Source organism: Oncorhynchus nerka, linkage group LG20, assembly GCF_034236695.1.
Source record: "Oncorhynchus nerka isolate Pitt River linkage group LG20, Oner_Uvic_2.0, whole genome shotgun sequence".
Taxonomy (NCBI): domain Eukaryota; kingdom Metazoa; phylum Chordata; class Actinopteri; order Salmoniformes; family Salmonidae; genus Oncorhynchus; species Oncorhynchus nerka.
Window position 1 is genome coordinate 11,369,054 of NC_088415.1, and position 18,733 is coordinate 11,387,786.

General features: G+C 46.2%; 1 protein-coding gene across 1 annotated transcript in view; it reads right to left on the minus strand.

Annotated features, from left to right (window-relative positions):
• LOC115117902 (laminin subunit beta-2-like) overlaps positions 1 to 14,156 on the minus strand; it is a 98,060-nt gene extending 83,904 nt beyond the window's left edge. Inside the window, exons 1-2 of the mRNA XM_065005223.1 lie at positions 14,001 to 14,156; positions 13,690 to 13,769 (exon numbers count right to left, since the gene is read on the minus strand). Coding sequence (XP_064861295.1) covers positions 13,690 to 13,720 — 31 coding nt within the window. The 5' untranslated portion in view covers positions 13,721 to 13,769; positions 14,001 to 14,156. The remainder of the gene's footprint in view (positions 1 to 13,689; positions 13,770 to 14,000) is intronic.
• Positions 14,157 to 18,733: the final 4,577 nt, after the last annotated feature.

Genomic DNA, 18,733 nt, shown 5'->3' on the forward strand with positions numbered 1-18,733 from the left:
CTTGACCTCCTGTTCCTGACCTGAATGTGGGTGTGGCTTTGAGAGAGCACAGGGAAGTATAGAACTGGCACAGAGCCAACTAGCCTCCACAGGGCAGGGGAAAGTCAAACTAGCCTCCACAGGGCAGCAGAAAGTCAAACTAGCCTCCACAGGGCAGGAGAAAGTCAAACTAGCCTCCACGGGGCAGGAGAAAGTCAAACTAGCCTCCACATGGCAGGAGAAAGTCAAACTAGAATCCACAGGGCAGGAGAAAGTCAAACTAGCCTCCACGGGGCAGGAGAAAGTCAAACTAGAATCCACAGGGCAGGAGAAAGTCAAACTAGCCTCCACAGGGCAGGAGAAAGTCAAACTAGCCTCCACGGGGCAGGAGAAAGTCAAACTAGCCTCCACGGGGCAGGAGAAAGTCAAACTAGCCTCCACAGGGCAGGAGAAAGTCAAACTAGCCTCTACAGGGCAGGAGAAAGTCAAACTAGCCTCCACGGGGCAGGAGAAAGTCAAACTAGCCTCCACAGGGCAGGAGAAAGTCAAACTAGCCTCCACAGGTCAGGAGAAAGTCAAACTAGCCTCCACAGGGCAGGAGAAAGTCAAACTAGCCTCTACAGGGCAGGAGAAAGTCAAACTAGCCTCCACATGGCAGGAGGCTAGTTCCCCTCTCTCTCTGGTCTCTCTCTGTCCTCCCTCCCCTCTCTCTCTGGTCTCTCTCTGTCCTCCCTCCCCTCTCTCTCTGGTCTCTCTCTGTCCTCCCTCCCCTCTCTCTCTGATCTCTATCTCTCCTCCCTCCCCTCTCTCTCTGGTCTCTCTCTCTTATCCCTCACCTCTCTCTCTGGTCTCTCTCTCCTCCCTCCCCTCTCTCTCTGGTCTCTTCTAATGAGCCATCCACTCCCACATCCAGACTAAAGTGCCTCTCTCCTCCTTCTTCTCCTCCCTTCCAGCATGGAATCCTGGGAATCTCCATGTAGATGGTGATTCCTCTGGGGGGGGGCTGCGCTGAGAGAGCCCTGCCTAGTTACTTACCCAGTCGCTAAGAGTAACGAGTCCTGCCACAGGGAAGCATCTGCTCCTGCTGAGTGTAAATCACCCTGGTTCTTCCACTCTGGTCTCCAGAGTCCTGTTTCAGCCCTAGACCGTTGCCATACCTTTGGTACTCCCAAGTCCCAGATCTGTTCAGTCACCAGCCCCTGGCCATGCTATTATTCAGTGTAAGTCTACGTGGGCAGTCAGACACTTACATGTGCAGCAGATGTTTGCTGCAGCCAGCCAGTCAAGTAGCTGTGGGTTTGATTTACTGACTAGTGATTTCCGTTTGCTCTTTCACCAGCTGGAGTAACGGATGGAGATTCACTCAAATCCTCCACTGGAGCACATGGACATTAGCTAAAAAAACATTTAAAAAGTGCTTTTATTTAACTAGGCAAGTCTGTTAAGAACAAATTCTTATTTACAATGACGGCCTAGGAACAGTGGGTTACCTGCCCAGTTCAGGGGCAGAACGACAGATGTTTACCTTGTCAGGGATTCGATTGAGCAACCTTTCGGTTACTGGCCCAACGCTCTAACCTGCCGCCCCAAACTAATCACACATGTGTTTCTACTTAGAAAGTACACAGGGGATTTGTAATTGTGTTATACTCCAAGTGCACTCCATTTTCCTGGTACATTTTATCAGAGACACAATCAAAGACTTTTGTGTAAATCTGTCTGGTATTTAAATTGATTAAATGTACAATCTCCAAATAACCTTGAGATTAGGGATAAGTCTGTTCTCTCTGTGTGTGTGTGTGTGTGTGTGTGTGTGTGTGTGTGTGTGTGTGTGTGTGTGTGTGTATTAGTCGGTTCTTCTATCCTTGTGGGGACCTAAAATCCGTCTCAAGGATAGTTAAACAAAGAACATTTATCACGTCCCCATGAGGACAAAGGCTATTTTAAGGTTACAGTTAGGGTTAGAATTAGGTTAGGTTTACGGGTTAAGGCTAGGGTAAGATTTAGGGTTAGGGGTTAAGGCTAGGGTAAGATTTAGGGTTAGGGGTTAAGGCTAGGGTAAGATTTAGGGTTAGGGGTTAAGGCTAGGGTAAGATTTAGGGTTAGGGGTTAAGGCTAGGGTAAGATTTAGGGTTAGGGGTTAAGGTTAGGGTAAGATTTATGGGAAATATGATTTTAAATGGAAATTCATACACAGAAAAACTAAATGTGTGTGTGTGTGTGTGTGTGTGTGTGTGTGTGTGTGTACTGTGTATGACTGAGCCTGAACATGCCTCCGTTCATATGTGTGATGGTAGGAAGTCATTTTTCTTTCCATTTCAGTTGAACCAAGACCAGCAGCTGACCTTTCCTGTCCCTTGGGACACAGAGAGATGACCTGGATAAGCCAGACACTTCCTGTCATTTCCCTCCAGGTATCACTAGAGATGAGTAATGAAACAAGGAAGAGGTAAGACATCTCACTTACAGATGACTGCAACACCTTCTGGCCACATGTTCACATGTTCACACATCAACAGAAAGTGTTTATTTCCAAAACATCCACCAGTTTTTCCACATTTGTGTTTTTCCATCAGAAATGATTGCTTATGGGTACCGTCATGTGTTTGTAAAGTATTACCGTTGCCAGATGTTTTATTTCAATGTTTTAGATGTGTATGAAAATGTGTTTTTTGCTAAACACTATATCTATTGTTTAGCCGGAATGGAATGTTCGCATTCTGTATATTTGACTGTTATATTTTCTCACCTAGCTATTTTAAAGGGATACTTTGGGATTTTGGCAATGAGATCCTTTATTTACTTCCCCAGAGTCAAAAGAACTTGTGGACACCATTTGTATGTCTCTGTTGTCTAGTATGAAGGAAGTTAGAGGTAGTTGGTAGTTTCGCAAGACGATGCTAACGAGCATTAGGGCAATGACTGGAACTTAGCAATTGCGCTAGCGTTAGTTAGCAACATCCTTCGAACTGCACGCACTAGTCCCATTATCACAGTATACCTGGAGATATAATTGCTTGGTCACCTCACCTTGTTACCTGTACTTGATCTATTCCAAATCATTTATAAACATTGAATATAAATGACAGAAGACATGAGAAGTAAATCAGAAAGTGTGTTGGTTATGTTGCTTGTCTAAAGTACTATTTGCCAGTCTAAATCTGTACTATTTACCAGTCTGAAGCAGTACTATTTACCAGTCTGAAGCAGTACTATTTACCAGTCTGAAGCAGTACTATTTACCAGTCTGAAGCAGTACTATTTACCAGTCTGAAGCAGTACTTATTTGCCAGTCTGAAGCAGTACTATTTGCCAGTCTGAAGCAGTACTATTTACCAATCTGAAGCAGTACTATTTACCAGTCTGAAGCAGTACTATTTACCAGTCTGAAGCAGTACTATTTACCAGTCTGAAGCAGTACTATTTACCAGTCTGAAGCAGTACTATTTACCAGTCTGAAGCAGTACTATTTACCAGTCTGAAGCAGTACTATTTACCAGTCTGAAGCAGTACTATTTACCAGTCTGAAGCAGTACTATTTACCAGTCTAAATCTGTACTATTTACCAGTCTAAAGCAGTACTATTTACCAGTCTAAATCTGTACTATTTACCAGTCTAAAGCAGCACTTACAGTGTGAGATCTGTCTTGTAGCATGTGGAGGGGCGTGGTCTGCTCATTAAGGGACATTCCGTTACTAATTGGGGTACTAATTGGGGTGAAAGAGTTTCTGCTCTAGTCCAGCTCTTTTAAAAGTATTCTATATATGTCTGTATCATACAGGTTATAGTATCTAAACTGTTATTGTATTGTTGTTTACTTGCTAAGTGTTTATTGGCTTAGTTTGACAAAGTGTTTTATATTAATACAAGTGTTTCCTGTCACCTGGTCTCTGCCTGATGTATACTCAGGTGGAGTGCTTTATGGGAGTGGAAGATGGCCACCTGGCTCTGTGTGGGTTAGTTAGGGTTGTTGTGAGCCCTAAGGGGTTAGCCAGACTGATCTTCAGTCTTTATAGTCATTTGACTAGTTTAAAAAAAAAAACATTTTTATTTACTTTCAGCCTGGTCCGGCATCTTTTTGGATGATTTGTATATTTTGTAAATACCTGCACCTTCTCCAAGAGCCTTAAAATAAAAACCCTGCACTAGGTCTTCTTGTAACGGTTTTCTTCTGTGGACGAAGGAGAGGACCAAAGCGCAGCATCGTTAGAGTTCAACATCTTTAATAAAGACAATAAACATGAACCATACAAAATACCAAAACAACAAATGTGGAAAAACCAAAACAGTCCTATGTGGTGCAAAGACACAAAGACAGAAGACAACCACCCACAAAACCCAACACAAAACAGGCTACCTAAATATGGTTCCCAATCAGAGACAATGACTAACATCCGCCTCTGATTGAGAACCATATCAGGCCAAACATAGAAACGTGAAAACTAGACACACAACATAGAATGCCCACTCAGCTCACGTCCTGACCAACACTAAAACAAAGAAAACACAAAAGAACTATGGTCAGAACGTGACACTTCTGCTTCCTGCCTCACCAACACCAGCCAGACAGCTCCAACCATACAGGTCAAGTACAGGATTCTATCAATTTAATTGTCTGCATTTTTATGTATTGACATTTTTCCCCCAACCCTACCATCTCTACCCTGATTGGTGTAAACTAACAGACAACAATACTACTGCTAGATACAGCTGTTTTTGCTCACATGTACAGCACATCTAGTGACATAATTATACATATATTCCTACTTTCCTCTTTCTGTAAGTGCTGGATTTTCACCCACAGTGGCCAATCCACTATTCATTGTGATCTTACCTCCGATGTACACAGATTAACACATCTTTCCCAGTATAATGACACTTTACTATTCTATCTTGCAACACATCACTCCATTTTACTGTGATGTCTTACAAAGGTCCTGAACCTTCCTATTTGTCAAATGTCTAGTGATATTGCCCTAAAAATAAATACTTTAGCCAAGAGTATAATGATATATCCCCATTGACTGATGGTGGTTTTTCAGATCACCTAACAATACAGTTTGCAGGTCAATCTGAAACGGGATATTATGACATCACAACCATTCCTGGATTCCAAACGCGAGCCACTGATGGACAGCACCAGAAAATCTGTTCTATTGATTCTGTTTCCTCATGGCAACGTCTGCACAGGGCTGACTGTTCTATAGATTATGTTTCCTCGTGGCAGAGTCTGCACAGGGCTGACTGTTCTATAGATTCTGTTTCCTCATGGCAGAGTCTGCACAGGGCTGACTGTTCTATAGATTCTGTTTCCTCATGGCAGAGTCTGCACAGGGCTGACTGTTCTATAGATTCTGTTTCCTCATGGCAGAGTCTGCACAGGGCTGACTGTGCTATAGATTATGTTTCCTCGTGGCAGAGTCTGCACAGGGCTGACTGTTCTATAGATTCTGTTTCCTCATGGCAGAGTCTGCACAGGGCTGACTGTTCTATAGATTATGTTTCCTCATGGCAGAGTCTGCACAGGGCTGACTGTTCTATAGATTATGTTTCCTCGTGGCAGAGTCTGCACAGGGCTGACTGTTCTATAGATTCTGTTTCCTCGTGGCAGAGTCTGCACAGGGCTGACTGTTATATAGATTCTGTTTCCTCGTGGCAGAGTCTGCACAGGGCTGACTGTTCTATAGATTATGTTTCCTCGTGGCAGAGTCTGCACAGGGCTGACTGTTCTATAGATTATGTTTCCCCGTGGCAGAGTCTGCACAGGGCTGACTGTTCTATAGATTCTGTTTCCTCGTGGCAGAGTCTGCACAGGGCTGACTGTTCTATAGATTCTGTTTCCTCATGGAATAGTCTGCACAGGGCTGACTGTTCTATAGATTCTGTTTCCTTGTGGCAGAGTCTGCACAGGGCTGACTGTTCTATAGATTATGTTTCCTCGTGGCAGAGTCTGCACAGGGCTGACTGTTCTATAGATTTGTAACAGTGTATGAACAGCTTGTGTGACACAATTGTACCATCCTTGTTTACAATGTCCTTCATAAATATTACAGGAATCACATAAACTCTGGTTTCCTGAGAGATATATTTTTTTTAAATAAATAATCAGTATTCCAAAAATGAATTGGAGACACACCCCTGTTCCAGCTGGGCCAAACGAACAGTTATCTAACGAGTGATCTAACCTTTTATTTATCCCCGATCATAAATACATAGGGTTCATGTGTCAACCTGTAGAGTATCCCAGCTATGTCTACATGTCAAGGTGCAATGGTAATAACATAATAAGAGCACCTCCAACTTCAAGAATCAGTCTAGGCTATATACACTATATATACAAACGTATGTGGACTCACCTTCAAATGAGTGGATTCAGTTATTTCAGCCACACCTGTTGCTGACCGGTGTATAAAACAGAGCACACCATCATGCAATCTCCATAGACAAACACTGGCACTAGAATGGCCTTACTGAAGAGCACAGTGACTTTCAACGTGACACCGTCATAGGATGCCACCTTTCTAACAAGTCCGTTTGTCAGTTTGCTAAAGCTGCCCCGGTCAACTGTAAGTACTGTTATTGTGACGTGGAAACATCTAGGAGCAACAACGGCTCAGCTGCGAAGTGGTAGGCCGCACAAGCTCACAGAACGGGACCGCAGATTGCTGAAGCGTATAAAAACCGTCTGTCCTCGGTTGCAACACTCACTACCGAGTTCCAAACTGCCTCTGGAAGCAACGTCAGCACAATAACTGTTTTTAATTTCGTATTGCATAACTTGTTCATATGCATCGTTGCTGACGTGCTTGCTACACACACACAGTGAAGTAAGGTTGGCTGCAGGAGAATTTACATCTTGACATCAAGTTCCATATAAGGGCATATCGTAACGTTTCTATGTGGCACGGTTTTCCCCACACATGCTCAGTTGTTACCCATCTCCACTGCTGTGGCAGTCGGCTACATGAAATAATGACATGAAGTTAACCGCAACTGTTTAAGGTGGAAAAATATACATTTCCTGACTCATAACCAATAGTACTTTGACAAAAATATACATTTCCTAACTCATAACCAATAGTACTTTGACAAAAATATACATTTCCTGACTCATAACCAATAGTACTTTGACAAAAATAGCTAATTCGGCCCGTATGCTTTAAACAAAACAATATTTTATTTTACGAGGCAAGTCAGTTAAGAACAAATTCTTATTTTCAATGACGGCCTAGGAACAGTGGGTTAACTGCCTGTTCAGGACCAGAATCACAGATTTGTACCTTGTCAGCTCGGGGATTTGAACCTGCAACCTTCCGGTTACTAGTCCAACGCTCTAACCACTAGGCTACCCTGCTGCAATTCGCAGATTTCTGAATCATGAATTCACTGGCAACGGGAGCAGAGTGACGCCCTACATCCAGCAATGTTACGAGTTACGTGATCTGTTTTTCACAGCTCTTTCCGTACAGCACTACAGGGAGAGAGAGGGGCAGAGTGACACCCTACATCCAGCAATGTTACGAGTTACGTGATCTGTTTTTCACAGCTCTTTCAGTACAGCACTACAGGGAGAGAGAGGGGCAGAGTGACACCCTGCATCCAGCAATGTTACGAGTTACGTGATCTGTTTTTCACAGCTCTTTCAGTACAGCACTACAGGGAGAGAGAGGGGCAGAGTGACACCCTACATCCAGCAATGTTACGAGTTACGTGATCTGTTTTTCGCAGCTCTTTCAGTACAGCACTACAGGGAGAGAGAGGGGCAGAGTGACACCCTGCATCCAGCAATGTTACGAGTTACGTGATCTATTTTTCACAGCTCTTTCAGTACAGCACTACAGGGAGAGAGAGGGGCAGAGTGTAAACTCCACTGAAAAGAGTTTCAATGTATGGAATCAATCTGGAGTTTCTGGATGTTGGATAAACTTCTCCTTTAAGATAAATAAACTTCTCCTTTAAGATAAATAAACTTCTCCTTTAAAATAAATAAACTTCTCCTTTAAGATAAATAGACTTCTCCTTTAAGATAAATAAACTTCTCCTTTAAGCTAAATAGACTTCTCCTTTAAGATAAATAAACTTCTCCTTTAAGATAAATAAACTTCTCCTTTAAGCTAAATAGACTTCTCCTTTAAGATAAATAAACTTCTCCTTTAAGCTAAATAGACTTCTCCTTTCAGATAAATAAACTTCTCCTTTAAGATAAATAAACTTCTCCTTTAAGCTAAATAGACTTCTCCTTTAAGATAAATAAACTTCTCCTTTAAGATAAATAAACTTCTCCTTTAAGACAAATAAACTTCTCCTTTAAGATAAATAAACTTCTCCTTTAAGATAAATAGACTTATTGTAAGTAACTCTTGATGAGAACATCTGCTAAATGACAAAAAAATGTTTTAAATGTTTTACATACAGATATCATATTACTGTATTGAATTATTAAAAATAAATATACAGTACCAGTCAAGCTACATTTACATTACATTTTAACGTGTAAAATTAAGCAGTACTGCTTTCTCTAAGAGTGAGGCAGATGTATAGCATTTGACAAAATAACATGATTATTTGTCTCTCTGAAATGAAACCATCAAGTGATGGATTTTGAACAAATACATGTCTATCATTGAACAACCCCATGCAATGATTAAATAGTGAGAAAAAAAACACCAATCTCTTTCATAAGTTCTTTCAACACAAAAAGCTAATTTACCAACATTTCTGAAAATGGATATATAGCGTTTTGGAATTACTCTTCACCTGTAACACCAAACTAAATCTGCTAGCTTAGCGCTCCCTATGGGGGTATCTATATACCAGTCAATTACAGGTGAGCAACCGACCCGTCTTTATGACCACACGAAACAGCTCGTTAGGGTTTAAAGGTGAGTGTTTTATTAGGCAACCATCTGTCCCTTGATATTAGAACTGAGGCAGTGGAGACTGTGTGCAGTGAGAGGGAGGACGGGGGAGGGTGTCAGTGGACTGGCCATCACTCTCAGGCTCCATAATGAACGTCATGTCCACTCTTAAATACAGGTGTATATACAGGTGTATTTAAGACGTATGACAGAGCCTATCATCATACGATAGAGCTTGGTTGTAGATGCATACAGCAGTGTGATAAAGAGGCAGAAGCTGGGCAGGCCTGGAGGGACAACACAGTCCAGGCTTTCTCCTCCCCTCCCTGGGCCTTGTCTGTTATATTTCTTAGAGTGAGAGTAGATCAGAAAGCAGCCCACCAGACTAAGTAGAGGAAATGCCTCTTTCCAAGAAGACAGGCAGACAGCAGAGAAACAGCTAATTGGAACACTGTGTGAGGGGGTTCAACTGTGTGGGTGGGGAGGGGGTTCAACTGTGTGAGGGGGTTCAACTGTGTGAGGGGTTCGACTGTGTGTGTGGGGGGGTTCAACTGTGTGAGGGGGTTCAACTGTGTGAGGAGGTTCAACTGTGTGGGGAGTTCAACTGTGTGAGCGGGTTCAACTGTGTGAGGGGGTTCAACTGTGTGTGGGGGGTTCAACTGTGTGAGGGGTTCAACTGTGTGGAGGGTTCAACTGTGTGGGGGTTCAACTGTGTGAGGGGGTTCAACTGTGTGAGGAGGTTCAACTGTGTGGGGGAGTTCAACTGTGTGAGGGGTTCTACTGTGTGGGGGTTCAACTGTGGGGGTTCAACTGTGTGATGGGGTTCAACTGTGTGAGGGGGTTCAACTGTGTGGGGGGTTCAACTGTGTGAGGGGGTTCAACTGGGTGAGGGGGTTCAACTGTGTGAGGAGGTTCAACTGTGTGATGGGGTTCAACTGTGTGATGGGGTTCAACTGTGTGAGGGGGTTCAACTGGGTGAGGGGGTTCAATTGTGTGGGGGCTCAACTGTGTGAGGGGGTTCAACTGGGTGAGGGGGTTCAACTGTGTGAGGGGTTCAACTGGGTGAGGGGGTTCAACTGTGTGGGGGGTTCAACTGGGTGAAGGGGTTCAACTGTGTGAGGGGGTTCAACTGGGTGAGGGGCTCAACTGTGTGGGGGGTTCAACTGTGTGGGGGGTTCAACTGTGTGGGGGTTCAACTGTGTGAGGGGGTTCAACTGTGTGAGGGGGTTCAACTGTGTGGGGGGTTCAACTGTGTGAGGGGGTTCAACTGTGTGGGGGGGTTCAACTGTGGGGGGGGTTCAACTGTGTGGGGGGTTCAACTGTGTGAGGGGGTTGAACTGTGTGGGTGGGGGGTTCAACTGTGTGGGGGTTCAACTGTGTGAGGGGTTAAACTGTGTGTGTGTGGGGGGTGGGGGTTCAACTGTGTGAGGGGGTTCAACTGTGTGGGGGGTTCAACTGTGTGAGGGGGTTCAACTGTGTGGGGGTTCAACTGTGTGAGGGGTTCAACTGTGTGGGGGTTCAACTGTGTGGGGGTGGTTCAACTGTGTGGGGGGGTTCAACTGTGTGGGGGTTCAACTGTGGGGGGGTTCAACTGTGTGGGGGTTCAACTGTGTGAGGGGGTTGAACTGTGTGGGTGGGGGGTTCAACTGTGTGGGGGTTCAACTGTGTGAGGGGGTTAAACTGTGTGTGTGTGGGGGTGGGGGTTCAACTGTGTGAGGGGGTTCAACTGTGTGGGGGGTTCAACTGTGTGAGGGGGTTCAACTGTGTGGGGGTTCAACCGTGTGGGGGGTTCAACTGTGTGGGGGGTTCAACTGTGTGAGGGGGTTCAACTGTGTGGGGGGTTCAACTGTGGGGGGGTTCAACTGTGTGGGGGGTTCAACTGTGTGAGGGGGTTCAACTGTGTGAGGGGGTTCAACTGTGTGGGGGGTTCAACTGTGTGAGGGGGTTCAACTGTGTGGGGGGTTCAACTGTGGGGGGGGTTCAACTGTGTGAGGAGGTTCAACTGTGTGGGGGGTTCAACTGTGTGGGGGTTCAACTGTGTGGGGGTTCAACTGTGTGAGGGGGTTCAACTGTGTGGGGGGTTCAACTGTGTGAGGGGGTTCAACTGTGTGGGGGTTCAACTGTGTGAGGGGGTTCAACTGTGTGGGGGTTTCAACTGTGTGGGGGGTTCAACTGTGTGAGGGGGTTCAACTGTGTGAGGGGGTTCAACTGTGGGGGGGTTCAACTGTGGGGGGGTTCAACTGTGTGGGGGGTTCAACTGTGTGGGGAGGTTCAACTGTGGGTGGGGGGGGTTCAACTGTGTGAGGGGGTTCAACTGTGTGAGGGGGTTCAACTGTGTGAGGGGGTTCAACTGTGTGGGGGGTTCAACTGTGTGAGGGGGTTCAACTGTGTGGGGGGTTCAACTCTGGGGGGTTCAACTGTGTGAGGGGGTTCAACTGTGTGGGGGGTTCAACTGTGTGGGGGTTCAACTGTGTGGGGGGTTCAACTGTGTGAGGGGGTTCAACTGTGTGGGGGTTCAACTGTGTGAGGGGGTTCAACTGTGTGGGGGGTTCAACTGTGTGAGGGGGTTCAACTGTGTGGGGGTTTCAACTGTGTGGGGGTTCAACTGTGTGAGGGGGTTCAACTGTGTGAGGGGGTTCAACTGTGGGGGGTTCAACTGTGGGGGGGGGGTTCAACTGTGTGGGGGTTCAACTGTGTGGGGAGGTTCAACTGTGTGAGGGGGTTCAACTGTGTGAGGGGTTCAACTGTGTGAGGGGGTTCAACTGTGGGGGGGTTCAACTGTGTGAGGGGGTTCAACTGTGTGAGGGGGTTCAACTGTGTGAGGGGGTTCAACTGTGTGAGGGGGTTCAACTGTGTGGGGGGGTTCAACTGTGTGAGGGGGTTCAACTGGTGGTTAAAGCCTGAGGAGCATGTATGATCTGATATGGTTGTAACATACATGACAGGGCTATGGTGCTATGGCCAACAATCAGCGGAGACAAAAAGGCTGAGATAGAAAAAATATTTATATTGTAACCTTCATTCATACACCCACTGTTTCAAGTGACAACTGGTAGGAAACAAACCCAACTTTTACCTGACGCATTGTGTTTTCACTCTTAACTTCAAGTGCACTTACTTTGTTATAGACGACGTCAACTTGACCCTGACAACCATGAAATACAAGCCCCAAAACACAGTTCACAATAGGTACTGTGTTAACCTAAAATATATGACCCTATCAAGTACACTGGGGTCAGGTTAAACATGATACCACAAGTGCCAATGCCACTCTTGTTATTAGAGAGAACATCGCCTCATCCTCCTCCTCATCGTCCCCCCCTCATCATCCTCCTCCTCATCTTCCTTTTTTCGCAGAGAAAAGTCCCTGCCCACCACTCTTCTTCTCTCTCCTCCCCCCCCCCCCCTCTCTCTCCCTCCCTCTCTGTCTGGTTTCTGTGGTTGGCTTTAACTGGCCCATTGTTCTTGAATCCACGAGTTCCGGAGTCTCCGTTCACAGAGGGCCTCCCAACACTGGGCACCAGCCTGTACCTGTCCTTCACCTGCACACAAAAAGCACACCGGTGCTCCGGGAGACTAGAAGAAAGCTATGTCACAGAGGCAGTTAGTTCTATAAGGAATGCTTCTGTCCTCTTTCATGTAAGCCTGAACACTCGTCACCAAAGTACATTCTTTCAGAGGGAGATTTATTCACAAAAGAACAGTTTGTTCAGTCTTTTCTTCTCTCCTTTCACTCCACAGTAAAGAAGGTCCCTGTTCACCATCTTTCTTAACACAGCTGCTGTTCCCCGTCTACTAATCACTACAGTGGGGGCTCACGTGCAGAATCACCTGCAAGGCTTTCCCACAATGCCTGGGGGAGACCACTGTGACACAAATGACCCAATGAAGACCAGTTACATTTCGAGTGTGAGACAGGAGCCTCGGCTGTCAACAACCTATAGAAAATAGATACACCCACTGCTCTTTAAAATCCCCAGCTCTCTCATCCTCTAGCATCTTCTGAGGAGGAGGGGGAGGAGAGAAGAGGAGAGAGCGAGAAGAGCTGAGCTTTGTCCATCTGATCAGCCAGTCCCTTTCACCCAACACATGAAAAGTAATTAACCTAGTCTGGCCCAATGATGTGAGGAGATGGAAATGAACCCTGACCTCCAGAGGTCACACACAGAGGCGTCAGGGTTCTGAAGAGATCACTCTGTATCTCTATAATGACAGACTGCCGGGTAGACTACACTCACAAGTAGAACCCTTTAAACAAAGACCAGTCCCCAGCCTCGGATTAAATAACCCCACCCTCCCCCAACCCACACACCCTGTGATGCTGTAACAACAACATTGTTGGTGAGGTGGACTGGCTACATTTGTGGATTCAGCTGGGCTGTTTTAGGAGAACCATAAACAACAAACAGAGTTGATGGTTAGCCTCCCCAAAGCACAAAGTCCCACACAGACACCTCTCCAACACCACCCAGGAAGACAGGGGAATTTACCACCAAGGACAGTGGCCCAACTGTGAACTGAGAAGTGACCCCTAAGGAGGGGAATGGGGATCCCCCCCCCAAAAAACAAGGCACCCTCTGCCTCCCTCTGTCCCATCCTTCATCCATGTAGGCTATAGTAGTCTATCTGTAGATCTGATCTTTCAATTCTGGATGCTTGAGGTACCCACATTTTTCTGTGATTTTAACCTAATTCTGCATGGCAAGTTCACAACACATATAGTTAACAGTATAAATGACACAACCTCTAGAGCCGTTTACAACTCACGCCGTTTTCATTGCATCATTAGGACGCTGGTTGGCATAGTTTAATGTTAATTGCCTTCAAAGGCTCAGCGCAGAGGCTACTTACCACAGATGAAAATGACCGGTGTCACGTGCATGGCTTTATGGTCATCAGTCAATCAATCCCCTTTGAAGTGTAGATTCAGACTGAAAATTGTACATAGACATAGCCTGGTATGAATCATTTTACACGTCAACTCAGTTAATGAAGATCCGACGGAACGTTTTGATTCCACACGTATTTAAAAAGAAAAACACTATGATAAACTAATACGGCATTAGAATGTATAGGTTCCAGGTTGGAAGGTTTACTGTAATATAACAACGTTATTCAACTGTAATAAATTATTTCAGAGAGAGAAAAAAAATCAAACTTACACCCTTTATATCAGTAGGTTTGATCCCCGTATTTTAAATCAAGTCGAATGCTGCGAGTCCCGCTGTTAAATAGAATGCGAGGTTGAGCAGAGTTAGCAGTGTGATCTGAAGTCTGGCGACCACTCTCCAAAGTTCTGTCCTGAGTCTCGTTTAAATGGAAACTCCGCAGCGGAGCTGCTTTCGTAGGAATGGACTCGCACTTCTGGCTACTCGAGATCTGATCACGTCTAACTAGGGCGTCGCATATGTTTATTGTAGTGTAATAACGCCAAAACAAAAATCCACTTATAAAACGGTTTAATCCTTGTGTGGTGTTCGTGTTTTTGTTATTTACCCAATGTTCGCGGGTCTGATGGACGCACAACATTATTGGGTTTCTAAAACAATACAGTCTTAACCATTTACATAAAAATATTTCATACTTAATACTTAGTTAATATTTGGTTAATATTTGCCATTTACTTCTGCTAGATCACATTTATCAATAAAGGCGCAATTCATTTATTTTATTTTATAAAATGTGATTGTCAGTAAAAATCCATTATAAGCAAGACATGCGTGGAATAAATCATGTTTCTCTTGAACAAATATATATGAAACAAGGTTTTCATCACTATTGATGTTTATTGCTTTGAACTGAACAAATTAGAAGGACACATTTTACATAGAGTATTTTATGGGTATGATAAATTAGCCCCATTGAACACAAATTAAGGCTGGTCTACACACCACACACCACACACTACACACCACACACCACACACCACACACCACATGAGGAACAGAGTTCCAAATGTTCCAAATGTATTTCTTGCCCTTGATGCATGTGTACTGTGTCTTCCTGTCCTTCTTGGGTTCACACACATCGCAGCGCTTCTTCTTGTTGCTACCGGCTACAATCTAGATTGATGGAAACAGTTAGTTCAGGAATTTGACTAACTCACTCACTCACTCACTCACTCACATATATAGTTACAGCAGACCAAGGTAGGAGAGGCAGACACACACATGCAACAACATCACTCACACTTAACTCGCCTCCCTGCGGACCTGACATCCTTTCACTCCCTCCTCTCTACATTTTCCTCTTCTCTCTCTGCTGCTAAAGCCACTTTCTACCACTCTAAATTCCAAGCATCTGCCTCTAACCCTAGGAAGCTCTTTGCAACCTTCTCCTCCCTCCTGAATCCTCCTCCCCTCCCCCCTCCTCCCTCTCTGCAGATGACTTCGTCAACCATTTTGAAAAGAAGGTCGACGACATCCGATCCTCGTTGCTAAGTCAAACGACACCGCTGGTTCTGCTCACACTGCCCTACCCTGTGCTCTGACCTCTTTCCCCCTCTCTCCAGATGAAATCTCGCGTCTTGTGACGGCCGGCCGCCCAACAACCTGCCCGCTTGACCCTATCCCCTCCTCTCTTCTCCAGACCATTTCCGGAGACCTTCTCCTTACCTCACCTCGCTCATCAACTCATCCCTGACCGCTGGCTACGTCCCTTCCGTCTTCAAGAGAGCGAGAGTTGCACCCCTTCTGAAAAAACCTACACTCGATCCCTCCGATGTCAACAACTACAGACCAGTATCCCTTCTTTCTTTTCTCTCCAAAACTCTTGAACGTGCCGTCCTTGGCCAGCTCTCCCGCTATCTCTCTCAGAATGACCTTCTTGATCCAAATCAGTCAGGTTTCAAGACTAGTCATTCAACTGAGACTGCTCTTCTCTGTATCACGGAGGCGCTCCGCACTGCTAAAGCTAACTCTCTCTCCTCTGCTCTCATCCTTCTAGACCTATCGGCTGCCTTCGATACTGTGAACCATCAGATCCTCCTCTCCACCCTCTCCGAGTTGGGCATCTCCGGCGCGGCCCACGCTGGATTGCGTCCTACCTGACAGGTCGCTCCTACCAGGTGGCGTGGCGAGAATCCGTCTCCACACCACGTGCTCTCACCACTGGTGTCCCCAGGGCTCTGTTCTAGGCCCTCTCCTATTCTCGCTATACACCAAGTCACTTGGCTCTGTCATAACCTCACATGGTCTCTCCTATCATTGCTATGCAGACGACACACAATTAATCTTCTCCTTTCCCCTTCTGATGATCAGGTGGCGAATCGCATCTCTGCATGTCTGGCAGACATATCAGTGTGGATGACGGATCACCACCTCAAGCTGAACCTCGGCAAGACGGAGCTGCTCTTCCTCCCGGGGAAGGACTGCCCGTTCCATGATCTCGCCATCACGGTTGACAACTCCATTGTGTCCTCCTCCCAGAGCGCTAAGAACCTTGGCGTGATCCTGGACAACACCCTGTCGTTCTCAACTAACATCAAGGCGGTGGCCCGTTCCTGTAGGTTCATGCTCTACAACATCCGCAGAGTACGACCCTGCCTCACACAGGAAGCGGCGCAGGTCCTAATCCAGGCACTCGTCATCTCCCGTCTGGATTACTGCAACTCGCTGTTGGCTGGGCTCCCTGCCTGTGCCATTAAACCCCTACAACTCATCCAGAACGCCGCAGCCCGTCTGGTGTTCAACCTTCCCAAGTTCTCTCACGTCACCCCGCTCCTCCGCTCTCTCCACTGGCTTCCAGTTGAAGCTCGCATCCGCTACAAGACCATGGTGCTTGCCTACGGAGCTGTGAGGGGAACGGCACCTCAGTACCTCCAGGCTCTGATCAGGCCCTACACCCAAACAAGGGCACTGCGTTCATCCACCTCTGGCCTGCTCGCCTCCCTACCACTGAGGAAGTACAGTTCCCGCTCAGCCCAGTCAAAACTGTTCGCTGCTCTGGCCCCCCAATGGTGGAACAAACTCCCTCACGACGCCAGGACAGCGGAGTCAATCACCACCTTCCGGAGACACCTGAAACCCCACCTCTTTAAGGAATACCTAGGATAGGATAAAGTAATCCCTCTCACCCCCCCTTAAAAGATTTAGATGCACTACTGTTCCACTGGATGTCATAAGGTGATTTACAAAAGGAATTTGTAAGTCGCTCTGGATAAGAGCGTCTGCTAAATGACTTAAATGTAAATGTAAATGTACTTAGTTCCGGATTGAAGTTGTTGGTTCTGTGTGTCAGGCGGATGGGGCACCAGCATCCTCCTCCTGATTCCTCCTTACAATGGCTGCAGAAGCTGGTGTCCTTGGGATATGTTGCCTCCTCTGAATTTGAGGTCTTACCAATGCCTTACCCAGCTCCTTGAGAAAGAGCTGTCTCCTCTGGAGCTTCCCTCTGTTCTGATCTGGGTTCAACGTCATCCAGATGACAAATGCATGGTACGCCAAGATGTCCAAGATGTTGAAGAATATCACAAGATGCCAGCGTAGGGTTCTTCTTTTGCAGCTGTAGTCAGTCACCATCATGTCTAAATTGTCCACCCTTCCTTTTGTGGCCTTATAATCCATTATGATTTATTTTTATGATGTTCCAGGGAACAGATTCTCTCATCCCTATGCAGCGTACTCATGAGTACCACAGATTCTCCCATCCCTATGCAGCGCACTCATGAGTACCACAGATTCTCCCATCCCTATGCAGCGCACTCATGAGTACCACAGATTCTCCCATCCCTATGCAGCGCACTCATGAGTACCACAGATTCTCCCATCCCTATGCAGCGCACTCATGAGTAACACAGATTCTCCCATCCCTATGCAGCGCACTCATGAGTACCACAGATTCTCCCATCCCTATGCAGCGCACTCATGAGTAACACAGATTCTCCCATCCCTATGCAGCGCACTCATGAGTACCACAGATTCTCCCATCCCTATGCAGCGCACTCATGAGTAACACAGATTCTCCCATCCCTATGCAGCTCACTTATGAGTACCACAGATTCTCCCATCCCTATGCAGCGCACTCATGAGTAACACAGATTCTCCCATCCATATTTAGCGCACTCATGAGTACCACAGATTCTCCCATCCCTATGCAGCGCACTCATGAGTAACACAGATTCTCCCATCCATATTTAGCGCACTCATGAGTACCACAGATTCTCCCATCCCTATGCAGCGCACTCATGAGTAACACAGATTCTCCCATCCCTATGCAGCGCACTCATGAGTAACACAGATTCTCCCATCCCTATGCAGCGCACTCATGAGTACCACAGATTCTCCCATCCCTATGCAGCGCACTCATGAGTAACACAGATTCTCCCATCCCTATGCAGCGCACTCATGAGTAACACATATTCTCCCATCCCTATGCAGCGCACTCATGAGTAACACAGATTCTCCCATCCCTATGCAGCGCACTCATGAGTAACACAGATTCTCCCATCCCTATGCAGCGCACTCATGAGTAACACAGATTCTCCCATCCCTATGCAGCGCACTCATGAGTACCACAGATTCTCCCATCCCTATGCAGCGCACTCATGAGTAACACAGATTCTCCCATCCCTATGCAGCGCACTCATGAGTACCACAGATTCTCCCATCCCTATGCAGCGCACTCATGAGTAACACATTTTTGCCTTTCTTTGGCACGTAGGACACTTAGGGACGTGTCGGCTGTGAACACAAACTTAGAGGAATTGATAGGCCTGTTCCGTGTATTCAACAGCTCAGGTGGGAGCTCTGGCTTGTTTTTTTCATACTGTTCCTACCGTTGTCAGCTTCCTCTTGAGCAGCTCCTGTCCCAGCTTGTGCGAAGTAAAAAAAAGTTATCGCTTCTGATGTTGCGGCGACGGAGTCCCTTTGTCACGTCCAGGACAACCCTCATCCCT